Here is a 21725-nt window from a genome sequence, read left to right as displayed (position 1 = left end):
CGTACTTATTTTTTTTCCTTTTGGGTGCCGACAAATTTTAATAAAATTATGCATATGGCATATTTATTTCGGGGGGGAGTGCTTGAGCATTGTATTCACCCCTCTAACTACGCCACTACTTTTGAAAGACAAAAAGAAGTAATCAAACAATCCAAGTTCAATAAAAAGGGAACACAGAGGACAGCAGGTAAAAGATAAAATACTTTTCACTGAAAAATCATGGATTGGAATGAATATGGATCAGAAATTAGCACTAAAATTGAGAATCAAAATAAAATGCAGGATCACATCAAATATTTGAAGGATCAACTTACAATTATTCCCAGAAAAAGGAAAGAAAGTGTTCGACTCTACCAATGATTCTTGCGATTAAGTTGCTGAAGAGATAATGTTTTTTTTCTACAATGTTAAAATAATGTCGTTGATTCCATCTCTTTTGTTATTTAATTGATATGAGTACGAAACCAGTTGTTCACAACAATGTCAAGTCAATTTTTGTAAAGGTGGGAGAGTGTTGGGAATGAGGATACGGACACTTATGTGTTACAGAGCAATTACACATGCCACTATACTCAGTGTTAGTTGTCGTGCAAAACAAGTTAAAATAGATTATTAATTCTAGGAATCTCTTCTATGTTCTTTTGTTGGAGTAATCTTTAATTACGTTAATACGAGGGTAAGTCAACTGAAAACCATAAAAGTAGAAATAAAAATCTGCATATGACGTCAGTGAGCTGTAAGTTGGCATGCCTGTTTACGATAGTATGCCGGATGTCTCCTAGGTGGCAGCAGCCGGCAGATGCACAAACACCGGCGGAACAACAGTTCCAAAATGGCAGCCCCACTAGCCACATGCACCAGCGAGAAGCAGCGTTCTGTGATTCGGTTTTTGCGAAGTGAAGGTGTGAAACCGATTGACATTTTTAGGCGAATGAAGGTTCAGTATGGAGATGCGTGTTTGTCACAGCCACAAATCTATGAATGGTGCTGGAAATTTGCAAATGGTGTTACGTCTGTGGCTTCTACGGCTGCAATAGTCTCTGGAGTCACTACGCGCCGAGCCTGGCCATTTGTATTAATGGAGCTTAGTTGTATTACAATTTGTAACAGAAGTTATTATGTAGATTATGGAAGTATAGTACAATACAATAGCTCGCATGTAACTGTGTATTTATGTTTGTATGTTGCAGGGGGTTATAAGCCTAACTAGATAGTTAAGGATCGTACTTAATTTAAAGACAATCTCAGATTGTGAGTACTGGATAATAATAGTGGGATCTACTAATATCGGCTTAGTGAATCTCAAATATTGTATAGTTTTTTTAAAAAATTTTAAAAATATAATACCCCATACGTAGGGGCACGAGTTTTTCGCAGTAAGAATTTGAAAATTTCGCGTTTGATTTTTCAAATTTCGCGTTTTGTCGCATTTTCCAAATAAAGTTTCGCATTTTGTAGCCCCTGGACATGACATTGTTACAATTGTTCCTCTTATTCATAGATCGCTACAAAAATAAACTATTAATTACCTAAAAATAAAATACACTGAATATTTCACTTTATAATGTAAATTTCACTTAATAGAAAATTGAGACGGTATATGGAAAAAGGGCATATATTGCTCTATGCCCTTTTTCCGGAGATCATTTTATTGAATTCTCCAGTCTTTCAAGAATATGTGGTGAAATTTTCATCAAGATATTTAAAAAATTGAGGCTGGTACTCCTGTTTTTGTGTCGTGTGCAGAGCTGTATTTTGGCGGTAATAGATTCGTACTGCAGTCCATTGTATTTCGTGGTGAATATATCTTAAACCTAAACATGAACGCCAGTAGCAGCAATGATTCTAGTACTGCGGAAAGCAAAAAGAAGGGTAAGAAAATATATATTCAGCGAAGAAACAAGAAGAAAGAAGATATTAAGCGTAAGCACCTTCGAGGCGAGGAGTATGTCAATGTTGGAGGGAAACGTATCAACAGCAAAAATTTCAGGTACTGTTCTAACTGTTGTCTTATATCATGTTGGGAACAGTTTTCTGTGGATACACAAAACGAAATATTTGCAGGATTTTACAATCAACAGGAGAAATCATGCCAGGACTCATTTTTAGCTAACTGTATGGAACGAAGCAAAACGTCGTCGGGAAAGAGGACTGTGAATCCCAAGAAGGAACGTTTGCACACTTGGTCGTATTCGTTGTGTGTTAACGGAAGAAAAATGCCGGTATATCAGCAGTTCATACTAAAATTGTTACTAGTGTCCCTGAAGCGGCTGCGTGTTATTCAAAGTAAACTACTGGCAAATGCAGACTTCAGGGAAGTAAGGGGATCTCACGCGAATAGGCCTCACAAACTGCAAAACAATGTGTTGGAGGTAATGGCAGAACATTTAAATACTATACCCAGTGAGTGCAGTCATTACTGCTCGCATAAGACTAATCTAAAATACTTTGAGAATCCTAATCTATCGATAAAGAAACTATGTGAGCTTTTCCGCGAGTATTACAAAGAGAAATCTGACACTAATCTGCGTATGAACTACAAAACATATTTCCGCTGGTTTTCCACTGAATTTTCATATGCCTTTGTTAGACCCAAAACCGACACTTGTGATTACTGTGCTGCATGTGAACTGACGTTGAAAGACAATCCCGGTGCTGAATGTGCATTATCATATGCACTTCATAAACGCAAGGTGGCAGGACGAAAAGAAATAAGGAATCATTATGTGCAGAAGGCAAAACAGGATATGTCTTATTTAGTGATGGAATTTGATTATGCTCAAAATTTTCCTGTTCCACGCCTAAACGTAAACACACAGTTTTACAAACGACTACTGTGGTTCTATTGTTTCAATGTGCATGTTTGCAATGATGATACATCGTACTGTTATTGTTTCATGGAAACTGATAGTAAGAAGAATGCTAATTCAGTGGCTTCTTTTTTGTATGATTGTTTAGTGAAGAAACTTCAAGAATACTCCAATGTCAAGACGATTGTATTGTTTTGTGATACAGCTGGAAGTCAAAATCGGAACCTCACCATTCTCAAATTTTAGCGAACAGCGAAACCATATCTTACTGCGATGGTCTGCTGCAGACGCAACCCCAGTCCGTTTCAAGTTCTAATGGATAGAGATCTATTGAAAGAATGGGAGAACGGATTAAGCCATTTGTTCCTTTCAAAACCTGTCTCCAACCGCCACACATTTACGATTATGAAATATGTCATGATAAAGGTGAACCAATCCGGCTCTCTGCTTTGTTCCGAAAATTACCTCCCTGTGTATAAGCCATTCATTTTTTGGAATGAGAGGGCACCGCGAGACCGTATACATCTTGATTTTGAAAGCATGCCGTATCCAGAGCTCAACCGCCTAAAAATCAAAGATGTAAGAGCTGTATACAGATTTCTGAAGGACGAAGACAAAGAGTGGCTGGAAAAATTATTTGAGCGTTAGACTTCACCTTCTGGAAGCATTTGCAATTTGATGGCATGTTTATTGTTTGCAAATTTGGTAATAAACATTGTATAATGTAAGTAATTTGGTTATTATATTTGTATCTATGGGAAAAGGGCATATAAGGTATTTTTTAGATTACATCATTCTGAAATATTTTTTTTCAACAGAGCAAGTATAAATGTCTATAATTCCATACATTAAATTCCAAAGTTTATTTTTATCATAGGTACCCAGTGAAATAAGCACCATGCATTTACGTATTCAACAATGAAAACTTTGATAACGATTTTCTCGAAATGGTATTTTTGCGTATATGCCCTTTTTCCATATACCGCCTCAATTATACTTTTAAAAGAAATCAAACTAAAGGAATATCAGTAAGTAAACTTACTATCAGAAGGAAAGTTTGCGATGGCGATAGCTAATCCACAACACGTTCTCTATAGCCAGGCCTGAATCACCCAAAATATACCGTTCATGGCACGTTATTCTGTTCCATCAGCAGAAAACCGGCGCTTTTAAAATTAATGAAAACGTAGATTTGAAATTTCGCGTTATTTCGCGTATTATTAGAAATTTCGCGCAAAACTGCCAATTTGGGGTTTTATCGCGCAGCAGAAAGCAACGAAAATACACATAGAATATCACAAAACGTCAAGAAACTGAAAATTACTTAATTCTGACGAATTTTGTTTTATCGCGCATTGCGAAAAACTCGTGCCTCTACCCATATGATAGCTATTGCACGAAAGCGATTTTTTAAACTGTGTTTTTGCAATAGAGAGCAATTATCTAGGTCATATCTAGCGATTATCTAGGTCGAGGTTCTTAATGTAATCAATCCGTTAACATTTTGACCTATGACCGATTATCTCGATGGAGTTCCTTAATGGAGTTAATTCGTTAGCTCTCGGTAACTACTGGGCGAATCTGTACCAAATTTAGTGGTCATGTAGTCCATCATCTAAGAATTAGAGCTACCTGTGTTTGGTCGGCAAGCTCAGCTAAGGACAACCTCAGCTGGGCAGTGTTCCGCAGCTCACACACCGGGAACCTCTAAATTTGGTTCACCTGAGCTTGTATTCGTATTTATATAAATTTCTTTATATTATCCTCAATTAATGCTATATCAAAGAATTCTGTTTAAGCCCACTGCAAATAGGCCTCAAACAACACGGTTTCGTACAACGTGAATGTTTCTTCGAACCAGTTATGCAAGTTATTGGTGTATAACACATTAAATGTAGCCTTCTTCTTCCCTTCGATTTCTTACCTTCTCTCATATATATCCCTTATAAGACAACTCGCTCTCCTCGTGGCTGTATGATTAGCATATGAGCCTTCAATGTGGGGTATCCGAGTTCGATTTCCAGTGGTAGAACATATTTTCTGGATACTACATTACAAGAATGAATCAAAGTTGGACATTTCTTAGGAACAACTTTTAGTCAATGTTTAACATGTACAAAATGTACTGGGATGGTCTATCAGTGAACAGAAAACATCTAGAATGTCTCTTAAGAATATTCATCACGAACTATCCAAACAGTGCTCAAAATGTACTTGAATATCTGATGTGTTCAATGAGTATACGAACGCACGAATGACTTTTAAACAGTGTTACTACACTTTACACCAGAGGGGATTTCAAACTGTGCGGCGCACCACCCTGGGAGTACCTTTAAAAGAAAGACCCTACAAAGGAACATACTTATAATGCAACACCATACTTAAGTGTGTACCCTTCTTCTTTAGTAATACATACTGGACTAGGCCTTTCTATCACCTCTGTTCCACATTTATGACCCTTCCACCTTTGGCTTAAATGTGTATATTGCTTGTTAGATGGCCACTAACGATCTTCTACTTTATATCTGTAGAATAGTGTCTTCGGAATTTCGCGTTAAGCCATATTAGCTGAATTTTTCTTTCTCTTAATTTTCTGTTGTTATTTTTGGAATGATTCTTGAATTTTACTATTTTCTAAAGTACTACCTCATTCATGAATAGTCTTATTTCCCATTGACTTTGTTCCACATTTAAATGTGCCAGGTTTTATTATTTAAATTCCCTCTCTGCTCATATTATCATTTTAACATAAATATCTGACTTAACACAATTTATAATTATTAACACCGGCTAATTATTAACACCGGCCATTAGAAGGAGTAGTCAGTGTGTACAATGTAGATCATCTGTGTTAATAAGATATTTCCATTAATGATTAATAAATGAAACATAGTTTATCGTAGTGATAGCCTTTCTTTTAGGGACACATGTATTTATGTTGTTCGCATATTTCATTTTTGCCAGGGGAGGCGCGTTCGGATTTTGGTTGTTGAGGGGAGCCTCAACTGCAAAAAGTTTGAAAACCCTTGCTTTACACATTATCATTTGTGCGCCCGTGTACTCATTGAACACATCAGATGTTCAAGTAAATTTTGAACACTCTTAAGATAGTTCCTGTTGACCAATAAAACTTTCAATAATAAACAACCAAAAACTTCATCAATAAAATTAACGTTTAGTTGCCGCACTAGTGACTATGACTTTTATCAACCTGATTCCTGGTAAAATTGTTGCTTTATCAGACAACATTCTTCATCTGACTGCGCAATTTAGTTCAATTCGGTATAGACGACACTTCTGTAAATTACCACCGATTTAACCCTAAATCTCTTAAGAGTCCCTATCACTGCAAAATTAAAATACCGCTAATTTTACAGTAATTACATGATATCTTCAAATAGATAAAAGATAATCGAAAAGTGGATCAAGACCTCCCTAGACAATGTTATTTTGCATGAGGTACCGTTATCCTGAGTCACCTAGTAGCTTTCCGTTTGCAGTTATTTAGAAACGCGAAAATAAATGCCGATTTTCTAAATGACTGGAAATCAAAAGCAGATAAATGAGTTATGATGATGGTATCTCATGCAAAATAATATTGTCTAGGGAGGTCTTGATCCACTTTTCGATTATCTTTTATCTATTTGGAGATATCACATAATTACTGTAAAATTAGCGGTATTTTAATTTCGCAGTGATGAGGCCTCTTAACTTAATCGATTGATTCTCTTTCTTTCCCATCTGACACACAACAAAGTGCCTTCTTCAAGATCATGTTCATCACATCCTGACAGATTCATGCACTTTTATAAGAATTACCGAACTGTTTAAAAAATAGTGTGTAATGTTAGATACAGTCAATTGCAAAATATTTCTTTTCGTTTTCTTTCTTTGGTGGACAACATTGTGTCCTTGGGTTTTCCCAAGGTACTCTCGTATCCTTCCACTTACTCATTCCACCATTTTTCCATCATCGTCTTCCTTAGCTTAAAGGTCATAATTGTGGAACTTTAAACTAATAGATTTCATTTCGTTTTTTTATATTATTATTATTATATTCAGTCTTTACGTTGAACATTGTTTTGATTCAAGATATCCATCAACAGTTTGAAATAGTCTGCAATGGAAAAAGACTAGGGAAGTCTATGTTGATTAATACCTCCTCATACAGATTATTCATAAATATTAAGAACTTCATTGAATATTTCCAGTTAAAAACATTAATTAAAATTAAGTTTACAAATCTTACCTTCAAAGCATTGTTATAGCGATAAGCGAAAGTCCCTCCTATTAACGCTAGAGTCACAAGCGTTTCTAGAATTCCACCCGCCATCTTGAATTGTCAGAAATCTGTAGAAAGAAAAATAAATTAGTAAAGGAAAATCACTCTTATCTTTTTATCAACATTTATATATCCATTTAACTCTTTTTTTATTTATATATAGTCATTTTATTTAAGGATCATTGCGATATTTACAGTATTGTTCAAATAAGGCATTCACAATATTTACATACTTACATTACTTACAAGAACAATATTTACAATATACTATTTACATGTAAATAAAAATGGCACACTTATTAAATAAATTTATGAAACAATTAAGAAAAAATAACTAACTCAACAGGAAACATATTTCGATAGTCGAACCAAAGGAAGGGGTAGAAAACCACCTATCAACGGCATCACATCCAGAGCCACTGCCTGCCTTTCCATGCCATCCAATGACACCACACCCTACTTGCATAGCACGTCGTCCAGTTGTACAAATGTTCAGTATTGTCCTCTGTGTTAGAGAAGAAATACTCGTATCTCATCTAGTTCTTTTCCATGTGGTAAGGTGCCAAGAACCGACGATACGTTGCCACGTTGGATAGCAATAGATTGCGTTGTATTAAGAAAGATGTTGAACGAATATCTCCAGTAACGATAGAAATGCGTCTGCCTACTTCCCTAATAAAATCAAGGCTTGCAGATCCCCAAGCACCACTAGTCTCGATGGCAATTGCAGCAAAAATAAATTTATCAAGGAGGCTGTTATATTTCCTTTGCTTTTCTACCTCTCTACGACTAGCAACAGCTCCAGCATTCAAAACAGATAAAGGGAGACTTGAATGGGCAAATGTATCTGAACACGTAAAGTCCCATCTAGTGATTTGCCTTTCAACCAAGTAACTAATGTCATGCCATCAGGTCGTTTACCATCTGAACGACAACATTTAACTCTGTTTTTAACTGTCTGAGAACAGAAATGTTGGAAATATGCAATTATAAAGCCATCTAGAATTCTTGCAAGAGTTTGGTGAAGGGAAGCTTAAAAGTTATTGAATGTGACTGTGTGGTATTAACTGACCCAGTGACACAGTGGCGGATCTACCCCAGGCCCTGGGAGCCTAGCTGCCCCCAGTTTTTTGAGTGACAAAAACAATGTAAGCTTTTCTCTATATATTTTTGAAAGTTTATAGTAAACTCATGACAGCTATTATAGTCTTGGTTCTAACTGCCCCCAATTTTTACTTTCTAGAACCGCCACTGGAGTGCGACGCTCCATTTGGAGGTTCTCACTCTTCAATCAGTGATACCAACCTGCGGGGAAAATCTCATGTGGGATTTTCTGACAATGGTTTCTCGAAATCAGATAAAGGGAAAAATAAAAATGAAATCTTTGTTTTATGTCCCACGCATATGCCGATTAGGCTAAAGGAGACGGTGATGACGAGTAATGAATGAAATGGTGGAATGAAGAAAGTGGGAGGAAACGGGAGAACCTCCGAGAAAACCCACACACACGGTGTTTGTCCACCACAAACAACATCGTCCGTCACAACATCGTGTGTGTGAGTTTTCTCGGGGGTTCTTTCGTTTTTTTCCACTTCCTTCATTCCACCATTCCATTATTTCTCATCATTACTGTGTCCTTTACCCTAGCCGCCATATACGTAGTACGTAGAACTGAAATATTTCATTTTATAAGCGTAGATTATCGGAAGTTTTCTATTATTCAGTAATATATTGAAAAGGCTAGGCGGATAGCGTACGCTCCTTTGGCGTAGGAGACCTGGGTTCGATTCCCGAAGGGAGCTCATGTGGTTCGGATTCCACGTTAACCACTAAGTCGCGTCTCATATAGCGCCGCTGCAGAAAGGTACGTTAAACTCAAAATCAACTCAACTCAATTCAACTTATATATTGAAGAAAATGACTAAAAATACACTAATTTCACTGTTTATATTTTCTAAGTTTAGAAAATGTTATTATTAGTATAGCGTGGGAAATTCAACAGCAAAATGGAAATTTCTACCTCTCGAGATTGGAGTTTGTAACATCCTCAGGTTGCTATCTCCAACCCAATGAATAACTACAAAATTTCTATCGTCTGGATTCTCTAAACCAAAGGTTAAAGGTGAGTAGATAAAGTTCTCCAAAAGTTTCTTCAAAATTTCCGTTAATTTTTGTGTTGCAAGAGCTCCAAGATCACATTATACAAAATGTCTAGAAGTCTTAATTCGATTTCGAAATAGCATAGGCTATATTTGAATAAAACGCCTACCATTCGAAGTAAGGTGTTAATAAGTTTTATTTGTTTGGCATTAGAATTCACTATTATGCAAGAGTGATGCTTACCACTGACATCTCCCGGACATCTAAGGTTACATTATGATAGGCTTGTGAAATAAAATGCTAAGTGAAACTAAACGACTTTTTACTCAATAAATCTAAACATTTAAATATTTTCTATTTTCATATATTCATTGATTTTTAACTGAAAGATGTCACAAGCGGACCCAGAAAAGACGTTTGAATGGGGCGGATAACGTTATGGGCAATTAATGTAGCGTGAATTTGATTTTATTTGATTTCAGTTTAGCGTTATGGGCAATTAATGTAGCCTCAATTTGATTTGGTTTGATTTCAGTTTAGCCTTATGGGCAATTAATGTAGCCTGAATTTGATTTAAATTTATCGTTATGGGCAATTAATGTAGCCTGAATTTGATTTGATTTGATTTCAGTTTAGCCTTATGGGCAATTAATGTAGCGTGAATTTGATTCGATTTGATTTAAATTTATCGTTATGGGCAATTAATGTAGCCTGAATTTGATTCGATTTGATTTAAATTTATCGTTATGGGCAATTAATGTAGCCTGAAATTGATTTGATTTGATTTCAGTTTAGCGTTATGGGCAATTAATGTAGCCTGAAATTGATTTGATTTGATTTCAATTTAGCGTTATGGGCAATTAATGTAGCCTGAAATTGATTTGATTTGATTTCAATTTAGCGTTATGGGCAATTAATGTAGCCTGAAATTGATTTGATTTGATTTCAATTTAGCGTCCCTTTTAGCAGCGAGTCTATATGAGAACTGGACCTACAGTTTAACTTGGGATCCGAACCACATGAGATCCCACAGGAATCAAACTCAGGTATCCCACACCAAAGGCGCGTATCATAACTGCTTAGCCACGAGGAAGCTCTACAGTGGCGCACCCACAGGGAGAGGTCCACGGGGCCCGGACCCACCGAAAAGTTCCTAATTCAACATGCATTTGAACACAATCTCAATAAAACTCTACTTGTTTAACAGAGAAATGATCGATATAGCATGAACATTTGATCTTACACTTCATCTGTACTCTTTCTCTTATAAAAACAATCTAGTTATTTATTATTATTATTATTATTATTATTATTATTATTATTATTATTATTATTATTATTATTATTATTAGTAGTAGTAGTAGTAGTAGTAGTAGTAGTAGTAGTAGTAGTAGTAGTATTTGATGGAATCGACGGAAGTATTTTACAATTACTTATCGTCTTTGCGCTTGCAAATAATACTCGTTCATTACTACGTAGACGTGATGTCTTGTAATTCTGGATGCGCGCCTAGCTCTCTATAATGTAGGCTGAAATGCAGTTTTACATCAAATCAGAGTAAGGTAGTACAATATTTTATATATAGGCCTATAAAAATGAAGCCTTTGGGGGCAGGGGTTAGTTGGCTCTTCGCCCTCTCCCATGGATCTGCCTGTCCAGAATGTATGTTGAGGGGAACTGCAAGATTCTAATTTCAATTTTCACTCTAGAACGCAAATTTTGGTTTCTGTTGATGCAAACCGCTACCGAATGAGGTCCAAAATCGGAAAAGCTTTTTTTTCAGTGTTGCAAAGTGATTAAGCAAAAACTGCGTATTTGTTTAACATGGAAAAAATCTTCCTTCATCCATCAACAAGCCAGGTAGCTCTAGAGGGAAGTCATGGTGGTAAAAATTACGGTTTAAAGGCCAAAAGTATTATTCAGATGACTTGGTGAAGGCTGCTTCCGTCAATGGTTCGAACGACAATTATGCAAATTGAACATGGGCGGTATTCGTAGATTGGTTACATAATAGAACAAATGTTATAACATTCATCATGGGTGACTTTAGATTGTGTATCAAATATAATTGAATACCATTAATACTTTCGCAATTATTAAATGCAAACGTGTTTAAGTTGATCACACCATATATCAATATAATGAACAAATTTAGAGCTTTACGAACAAAAAGTATAAAGGTCTTTACATACATAATTTTATTAAGCTTTTCTATACAAACTTTATAAGCTACATTTTTCATGTGATTAGGTCTATGACAATTACCAATAGCAGCTAATCGATTATTTAACCTTAAATCTAAAATTTGAATCCAGTTCCTACTATTACAGGAGTACTTTGTAAAGTACACATCTACATGAAAAGCAATCATTTTAAGTATAAGAATGTTATTTAATATTAAAGACTTCATTGCTATCTATTGTTCTAAAATACTAAAATTATTAAATATTAATGCATCGAAATCTGTAGTATATGCAAAACAGCAATAATAGTATGTATTTCAGTGGCGTCGCCTTGTGCAGTTCGCATGAGCACGTGAACCACCAAGTATTGTGGCTGTTTGTAGCTCCTTAAGTTATTTAATAATATTTACAGTATTATTATATTGCAGTTTCGTTTCTATTCTTCGCTTGCTTTATCCCTTGCGTATGAGTATATACATTCCATCATCACACCACGTTCACAACACAGCAGCGAGCGTGATAGGCTGCTCTGTGTGTAGTACAGAATGGAAACGCGGGCAGCTGAGGGGAGGAACTAAAGTCTCATGACGGGTACAAATCAAGATTTGCACGAGCAGCGTTGACAGCTGTTGTTTACTTATTTTCAGTAACGTGACGCTTTAAACACAGTCAAAGAATGAACTGCAATTTAAAATATATAGATGAATATAGTAGTAACATATAACTCATTCTTTCAATCAATTATCTACATTTCTTTTTATCTCAATTTCTCGTAATGAAAATTCACTAATGGAACAAACACAATTACGGCCTTCCGAGGTTGTATCAAGAGGAATGGGCGGTTTAGAACCCTTCCCCAGACATTTTTAAGTTAATGCAGAATAAAATTAAATTTTAATTTATTTTCAAGATTTTTTTAAATATGTAAATTATAATCTATGATTTTTCTTTAGGCTAGGTTTTCTTGCCTAAATAAACTAAATGTTTGTATGAAAAGCGAATAGCTTATTAAAACATGCTGTACTTGGTAATATTGCAACAATAGTAAAATTTTATCTTCTACATTGTGTGAACCTGAAGGAAATTTCCGAACTGATTGTTTTCAAAATTCATCTTTAACACATGCAAAATAGAAAAACACGAGTATTTGTATTTGCAGTAACGTACGTTCAGCTGTAACCGAAAAGGTTTTTTCTTTGGAGGAGGGGGATGGAACAGCCATGAAGTGTCTTGAGACAACAATGCAAAAGTACATGGACAAAGTGTTCCTAATTAAAGGTGCCTCTTCGCATACTGTTAACAGTTCACAAAACAACATACATGGCAATTCAAATATATGAGTTGAGTTGATTTTGAGTTTAACGTCCCTTTCAGCAATGAGGATATATGAGACGGGACCTACTGATTAACGTGGAATCCGAACCACATGAGTTCCGGGTCTCCCACGAATCCAGAATTGAATCCGGGTCTCCCACGCCAAAGGCACGTACGCTAACCGCTTAGCCATGAAGGAGCTCTTCAAATATACAAGATAGCAGACGTTTACAGTATTGATACTAATGGAGATTACATTTAGTGTGAAATAAATTGTGAGTTTTAGGGGAAAAAATGGCATACAACAAAATTAGTGAAAATCATAGCAAGTAGTCCGACGTTGACTTCAGGAACTGAAAGTTGTGTTACCATATTAAAGAATATGAAAGCATTTAAAGGAGTACCGTAGCTCAAAATAGTCTTAGTGCTTTAGCTACAGTATCAACAGAGAGAAAAAAAATAAAAAAATTCAGAGTTATTAGAAAGAGTTCTTGATAAGTTGACTGCCCAGAACCTCAGAAGTGATTTCATACAGGAATGAAATAGAGCATTTGTTTATGAATTGGTACGTTTTATTATGTATAAATATATATGTGGTTATTTTCATTGATTTTTTAAATAATTTTTCATATTTAGAATACTAAAAGAATTCTGGAATAGAATTTTCTAATGACTGTGAACTAGCGAAAAATTACGCCACCAGACGCCACTGATATATTTTATTAATACTATAGAAGTCTGTTGTATGTCCATGGAATCTTTTGTTGCTTGAACATTTATGAATTGTTATGTGATTTCATAACTCCATATATCATAATCATCATCATCATCATAGGTCATCTGTCATTATTGGAAGGTCACCTGCTGCAACTGAGAAGCTTCCAGGCTCGAAGGTCTTCTGCTAACTTCTTCGTCTTTACGTACGATTTTTCTGTTTTGATATCGTCCATCAATTGTAGTCTGATTCGCCCCATCCCTCTCTTTCTTCCCACCATATCATCTAGCACGTTTCTCTGACGCAGTCTCCCCTACCATTTCTAAGACTCACTCATTCGTTTTCCGCTAGACCCAGTTAATTCTCTCCGTTCTTCTCTAAGCGGCTGCGGTGGCTCAGTGGTAGAGTGTTCACCTCTGGTGCTTGGGGTCATTGGTTCGATCTTAGCTCTCGCCAAATGAAGTTTATGGTGGACAAACATGGCGTGCGTGGGTTTTCTCGGGTTCTCACATTCTTCATTTCACCATTTCATTCATTATTTCGTCATCACCGTCTCCTTTACCCTAGCCGGCATAATCGTATGACGTAAAAATCAAAGATTGCATCCATTCTTCTTCACACCCACATTTCGAAAGCTTCCATTCGTTTTTCATCATATTTGCGTGTTATATGTGACTGACTGACTGACAAACTGATAAACGTGCAGACTTAACCGCTTAAGCTAGAAACTTGAAATTTGGAAAGTGCATAGGATTTGTGGTGTAAAGGAGAATTTCTGGAAATTCAACGAGGAAGGGGTAAAAAAAAGTGGTAATTATTATTTGAAAATGCCCACATCTGGGAATTTCAGGAGGTTGGTGACATGAAATATGGTATTTGGACTTGTCATTTAAAATAATTAGACATATTTCTAAACTATCTTTGAATTTGGGCCAGAAGGGAAGAAAATGGGGTGACATTGAAAAATTGGTGGAAGTACAGTTATCATAAGATAATTTAACACGTGTTTCAATGTTTTTTTTTTTTTAATATTTGTCCTAGGATGGAAGAGAAGATGTTTGAAGAAAGACAAGTGGGTTGCAATTATTATAATAAGATAAAATACCTTGGAATCTTTTACCCAGTTATTAAGTTGAAGTAATCGGACTTTTCTTGACCTCGCTCTCGGGCTTTGTTTAAGGCAGCCATGTGCAACAGCCGGCCCGCGAGCCATATGCGGCCCGCTGAGTTATTGAAAACAATAATTATTATAATTTTTCTTTTTAAAAAAACTGTTACGAGTGAACTTTAAATTTTCCATCGATCACACAGTGTGAAACGTGGTAACGCCCTGAAGACAGGTACTTGGGGGAAATTTCCCTCGGTATAAGGATTGCTAGATGTACCGATAAAAGTTCTCAATACATTATTCTGCTCCTCTTTAGTGAGCAAATACAGTATTTTGGTTACCAGTATAACAGTTGTTTTGTGTTATTGTGATGTAAATTACGATGAACATGTTCCATCATTTAATGCTATATTATTCAATTATCGTCAAAATGATATACCTACAGTGAGGCCCGCGATGCCATTTAGTACTCTGTGATTGGCCCACCCACTGTTTATGTTGCACACGCCTGGTTTATGGTTATGTATTTGGTCTAGGAATTAATTCGTGCGGTTGGTACGCACACATTGAAGCTGTAGTACAAACACAAAATACATAAATACCTTAAGAAAAATATTGTCCATCGCTAGCCACCACTTTCGCCCATCTGTCAGGCAATGTACGGATTCCGTGGCGAAAGAAGTCCTCATCCTTGGAAGCGATCCAGTCAGAGACCCATGTTTCGATATCTTCTGAAGAAGTAAACCGCTGTCCAATCAAATCGTTGTTCATGCAATCGAACAAGTAGTAGTCCGAAGGAGCAACGTCTGGTGAATACGGCGGGTGGGGTAAAACTTCCCATCCGACATTTTCTAAATAGGTTTTGACCGGTTTTGCGACATGTGGGCGAGCGTTATCATGTTGAACAATAAGTTTATCATGTCTGTTCTCCCATTCTGGTCGTGTTCTGGCCAGAGCTTGCTTCAAACGCATTAATTGTCGTCGATAACGTTCTCCATTCATAGTTTCACCCGGTTGCAGCAGCTCATAGTACACCACACCTTTCATATCCCACTATATGCACAGCATAACCTTTGCACAGTGAATATCTCGTTTTGGTTGTGATGGACCTGGTTTACCTGGTTTCACCCAGGCCTTTTTTCGTTTAGGATTCTCGTAATGGATCCACTTCTCATCACCCGTAATAATTCGATGCAGAAACCCCTTTCTGCTCTGTCGTTGAAGCAGCAATTCGCAAATGGTTTTTCGTCTTTCAACGTCTCTGTCTTTCAATTCATGTGGAACCCAATGTGACATCTTTTGAATCATTCCCATGGCTTTCAAGCGTTTGGAGACTGTTGTTTGATCAACGCCTAATGCTGCTGCAAGTTGTTCCTGCGTTTGACACGAATCCTGCTCGAGCAATGCTGTCAATTCTTCGTCTTGAAATTTTTTTGGCTGTCCAGCTCGCTCTTGGTCTGCCAAGCCGAAATCACCACTTCTAAACCGTGCAAACCACTTCTGACACGTTCGCTCAGCTAGAGCATGGTCACCATACACTTCCACCAAAATACGATGACTTTCAGTCGCACTTTTCTGCATGTTAAAGTAATGCAGCAGGACACCTCGCAAAAACACTTTATCAGGCACAAATTGCGCCATGTTCACTTAACTACAAACTGGTGTTGTTGACGCTTTAATCCACTGCCCTATACTACGAACGATACGCGATGACAGGGGTTTGCAACACATGTGTGGATACACGGAACTGTGGGACGCTCCGTTCGTTGCGCCATCTCTTGTCCACCCGCACGAATTAATTCCTAGACCAAATATATAAGGTTGATGGATATTGAAGCAAAACGATTAAATATTTGTTCATTAGAACAAAGGCGTAATATTTCCGATCTGGTATTCCTCCAAAAAATAGTTCAAAATAAATTCGATTGATCAAACTTTATATCATAATTAAACTTCCATGTTACTTCAGTTATTACTAGAACTAATAATACAGGTGTCTTCTATGTCAGAGAAAGCTAGGACAAATATATAATGCTGAAGTCACCTATCTGAAGAATATGTTCTGTCTACAACAAATTATATCAGAAACATGGTTAAGTTGATATATGCACAAGGTTCCTTGAGGTACTAAAAAACTGTTGTAAAAATATAATGTAGTATTAACACTCTAACTGAGTATCCGCCTGTCGTGATGATAAATAAATAAAATATATTGTATTTCAACTCAAAATTATCGATCAGTTTCGACAAGTGACCAGAGCTGGCATTTGTCCCCCCCCCCTTTTTTCGTTTTATGCCTATGGCTGCGGCCGTGAAAGGGCTATCGTTCTAGTGTCTTAAGTATACGAATTTTGAGTAAAAGTAATTTCAATATTTTTTTTTACAATATTCGAGACGAGGTCTACTCTTGAACTACAAGTGTACGCTTTGGTCTCGATCTCGTCTCGAGCAAGGGTATGGGTTGAGAACGATAGAAGCTTTGATTTACATACACCGAATTTTATTCCTATACCTTAATAGTGAAAGGCAAAAAAATGAAATCATTCACTTTAACATTCCACGGTTATGTCCTTTAGGCTAAGGGAGAAGATGATTAATGCAAGCGAACCATAATGGAAAAAATGGTGGAATTAAAATGTAGAAGGAAACGGAAGTACCCTTAGAAAATTCTCGGACACGATGTTGTCCACCACAAAATTTACTTGAGGGGGTGCGGTGGCTCAGTGGTAGAGCGTTCACTTCCGGTGCTTGGGGTCCCTGGTTCGATCCCAGTTTGCGCAGGGTAGACAAACACCGTGCTCGTGGGTTTTCTCGGACTTCTCCCGTTTCCTCCCACTTTGTTCATTCCACCATTTCATTCGTTTCTTATCATCACCGTCTCCTTTAGCCTAACCGGCATAACCATGGGAAGTAAAACTAAAGATTTCATTTCAATTTTCAAATCTTACTTGGACAGGGAACGAACCAGGGACTCCACGCACCAGAGGTAAGTGCTCTACCACTGAGCCACCCTGCCCTAACAATAGAGAAAGGAAATTTGAACATTTTACAATACTTCCCTTTCTCTTCTTAGGAGCGAAATTTTCAAAAACGGTGAAAAAGCAGTTTCAAATATCAGGGCATGTTAAAGCTCAGAATTCATATTTGATGCTAAAACTATTTACAAGTGAGAGCATTGTTTCCTTCAGCAGGGTAATGCAGCATACTCGCATCATTTGTACCATTGACCATTTTGATGAGCTAATCATAAAAAAACGTATACTCCTTAAGGGTTATTATGGCTTTTACAGTGAGCAGACTTAATGTGACGATTGGTTCAAGGGCAGTTCCCAAACTCTAACAGAATATTCAAATTCATATTCAGAATATAGTAAACGCGACTTTACAAGTCAAATATAGCTTATACACTGGTGGAAGCTATTTTTAGTACTTAATGTACCAAGCAAGTATGTGTTATCAATTCTTCCACCCTTATATATAAAACACACGGAAAGGAATATCGGGAAGTGGTTCATTTGCATATTATTTTTCGTTTATCATAGTATGTATCATTGAAATTATCCTTACATGATAATTTTGCTTGGTTTGATTTACGTTTAATTTCTACTGTCAGAGCCGAGGATGTATCAATCAGGACATAATGTTTAAAGCAGAACCCGATAGAGTTACTAACCGTCCGGTATTTTACCGAACAGTTCGGCTTTTGACTTCTTGTCCGGTCTCCGGTACGGCCTCAAAAACGGACTTAAATATCCGGTAACTTTTGCTCTTAGTAGTCCTATTTTCTGTTCCATTCAGATTATTTTGGAGTGATGAAAGGATTCTTTTGTCTACGAACATTAGGGATGCGCACGAGACGAGTCGAGACAGGATTTTCCTGACAAAAATCGAGTCGAGACACGGCTCTTCCAATAGAACATTTTTCGAGTTGAGACATCACTTTTACAGCACATTTTCGAGACGAGACAGCCTCAAATCTTGTCTCGTGCGCATCTCTAATGAACATGGTGAAAGCAGAGCTTTGATATTGACCTGTTGTGCGCGGAATTTGCTCAAGAGTTGAAGGCAGGGAAATTTACTGAACTTATCAAAACTGTTAAAAGTGAACAAAAGTACATTTTCAAGATCTCAGCTAGCACTGCTTCATGCTTAGCTACATATTCCCATTAAATAATATATCTAGATCTACTAAAAGTATGTAGGCATTGTTAGACGTTACCAGCTCCAGCGAAGCTGGCAAGATACATATTTTTCAAGTATATTTTGTGCATGCCATAATTATATTACTAATTATATTTACGATTCGGTTTAAATACGATGTATTATTGACGGTAGAATACAAAAATTACACGTGTCGACTCAACCAAAACTGAAATATGTAAGTTTAAAAATATTTCAATGGTACGTTGAGTAAAAAATTGCAGGTGGCGTACTTAAAATGATAGGTTACATGCGTAATTCCTGTAGTTTTTGCACTTAACGTACAACAGACGTATAACTGAAAACGCATGTTTTATAATACTTTCTGTATAGGCCTAAGTGTTCCATCTATACGTACTTTCTGTATGAAACAATGTAGGCAGTCAGAATCTCACATACATATGGACGTATATAACATATAGCTGACAAAGGTAACATAAGTATATGCATGTGATATACGGAAAACTGTTAGATGTCAGACATCCTGCAACGGCATGATGTAACATCTAAGAGCAGTGTCTACGTAGCATACGGATAACGTATGCTTTGTACTGATTTCTATAATAAGGAAGATGATACCGTATATTTGTACAGTATACTGCTGTCCGAAGAAACGGATTTTTCTCTGTGTAACTAAAGTTATTCAATTGGAACTCCGAATTGTTCAATTTTATGTGAAGTAACCACTTTCTGGTTGTTCACATTTTTGACGAACGATGATGTCACAATCTTAAAGTATACGTAGTCCAGGTGGGTGTCCAATATTTCCATTTGCAAGAGTTGGCAACCCTAGACCAGAACCGAACCACAAACTGAATCTTTGGTTTGTATATAAGGCAAGTACTCTATAGAGAATCGAAACCGGAACCACACAAACTGGTAGCACGTGCGATAACCACACGGTCATGAGGAGGCGTTACACATCATTATTTCTGGAATGTATTTGCTGTATTATTGACACAACACCGACATACAACATATAACGTACAGTTGTCTAGAAATACCTGGAAATTTTCTGTGTGGCCATTGAATATAGTAAGAGGGGCATGGAGTGGCAGCGGTAAAGCGCTCACCTTTAGTGCGAGAATTCCACGTTCGATCCAAAGCCATGAATTCGTGATGGACAAGCTTTTCTTGGCGGGATTCTCCCGTTCCATCGCACATTTTTATTTCACTAAATTCTTTAAAAATTATTCACTTCCATTAATCATCCGTGTTGTTTAGCCTACAGCTGATGACAGTGGGGCGTAAAGCTAGAAATTTCATTTCATTCCACTTTTTGAAAATAAAATGAAATTATTCAATTTAACGTCCCACATTATGTCCTTTAGCCTAAGGGAGAAAGATGACTAAGGCAAGTGAATGATGATGGTGCAATGAGTATGTGGGAAGAAATGGGAATGCTGCGAGAAAACCCAAGGACACGATGGCACAACAAACTTATTTGGTCGGGAATCGAACCATGAGCTCCACGCACCTGAGATAAGCGCTTTACCACTGAACCACTGTGCCCTTCTCGTTGCTCCTATTAAAACTAAGTTGTTCATTCTGTGGAGGACAAAAATAGTCGACTAACTTAATCTATTTTATCCCCGACTAAAGTTACTATTAAGCCGTCCGAAGGCACAAATAAACCAGTGCATTAAGTTTATGACTGAGACATATACAACCCGTTGAACACCTTTGAGTGTTTGGTTGCATAACTTCTGTGATTTGTCCTTAGTTATATTCATATTCCAGTTGTTGCCCAGTTGTTGTAGACATATCGAAGACCATTAAAATGGCAGATACGAAGAATCGAAGCCGATACGCTCGGCTACCTTGCTTCAACATACATGTCTTATTTTCAATATGTATTTACATATTATTAGAGACAGAATAAAACTCCAAAATTCTGTTTGAGCAACGTAATTCTTAAACAATTTTGTCTGTTATATAAATTTACTACATTTTGTTGGTTATCCATTCATGTTTGAGCACATAAGGCACTTGTTAATGAACTATTATTATTAAGAAAGTACTTAGCCTTAAACGAATGTAATTCAATTAATGCAACACAAACCATATGAGAGTGTCTAATCTTTTATTAATCAAAAGATTATGTTAGATTTATATAGGGGAATACTTCCAATATAATTGCGTCACGAAAAGTATCGAAAATATGTCCTTAATAAATTAGTATTGTTGGTGAAACAGGAATAAACTCACCTGTTGTAGATGTAAAATCCTAGTGGTTGGTCCAATATGGCGTAGGTTGATCAATCCAAGAACAGCGCAACAGCTGATTCTAACTGCTTTTGTCAATTTATTGATTGAAGCGAATCCGCGCCGACTCAACGTGTTGTCTCTTACATGTATATATGAAAACAAGCAAATCGTGTTTCATTTTCGCAGACATTTTTTGTCGGGGAACAGAAAATAAGCGAATTTTAACATTAGTTAGTGTTGGTTCATTCTTTTTGTAGTGTGGTTTACCAAACAATTATACGCTTAAGAGGCCTCATGCCGGCGAAATTAAAATACCGCTAATTTACAGTAATTATGCGATATCTTACATAAAAGATAATCGAAATGTGGAACAAGAGCGCCCTAGACAATACCATTTTACATAAGATACCGTTATCACGACCCACTTATCTGCTTTCGATTTCGAGCCATTTTGAAAATCCGCATTTATTTTCGCGTTTCTAAACGACTCAAAACGGAAAGCCACTAGGTGACTTGTGATAACGGTACCTCATGCAAAATAATATTGTCTAGGGCGCTCTTGTTCTACATTTCGATTAACTTGTTTTCTACTTGAAGATATCATATAATTACTGTAAAATTAGCGGTATTTTAATTTCGCTGGGATGAGGCCTCTTAACTTCAGCCCGAAAGACAGAACATCTCGACAGGGTACAAGGTGGCTCAGTGGTAGAGTACGTGCCTCTGTTCCGTATGGTCCCCTACCAATTAGGTTTGTGGTGAACAACATCGTGTGTCCGTAGGTTTTCTCGTGTTCTCCCATATT

The 21725-nt window shown here is 36.8% G+C and overlaps 1 protein-coding gene across 2 annotated transcripts in view; it reads right to left on the bottom strand.

Annotated features, from left to right (window-relative positions):
- Positions 1 to 21056, bottom strand: part of 7B2 (Secretogranin_V domain-containing protein 7B2) — a 129791-nt gene extending 108735 nt beyond the window's left edge. For both annotated transcript variants that reach the window (XM_081758151.1, XM_081758152.1), the window contains exons 1-2: positions 20921 to 21056; positions 7060 to 7160 (exon numbers count right to left, since the gene is read on the bottom strand). In XM_081758151.1, coding sequence (XP_081614277.1) covers positions 7060 to 7143 — 84 coding nt within the window. In that variant the 5' untranslated portion in view covers positions 7144 to 7160; positions 20921 to 21056. The remainder of the gene's footprint in view (positions 1 to 7059; positions 7161 to 20920) is intronic.
- Positions 21057 to 21725: the final 669 nt, after the last annotated feature.

The sequence above is a fragment of the Thermobia domestica genome, chromosome 5 (genome assembly GCF_964235325.1).
Source record: "Thermobia domestica chromosome 5, izTheDome1.hap1.1, whole genome shotgun sequence".
Classification (NCBI taxonomy): domain Eukaryota; kingdom Metazoa; phylum Arthropoda; class Insecta; order Zygentoma; family Lepismatidae; genus Thermobia; species Thermobia domestica.
This window is presented reverse-complemented; position numbering and strand designations above follow the sequence as displayed.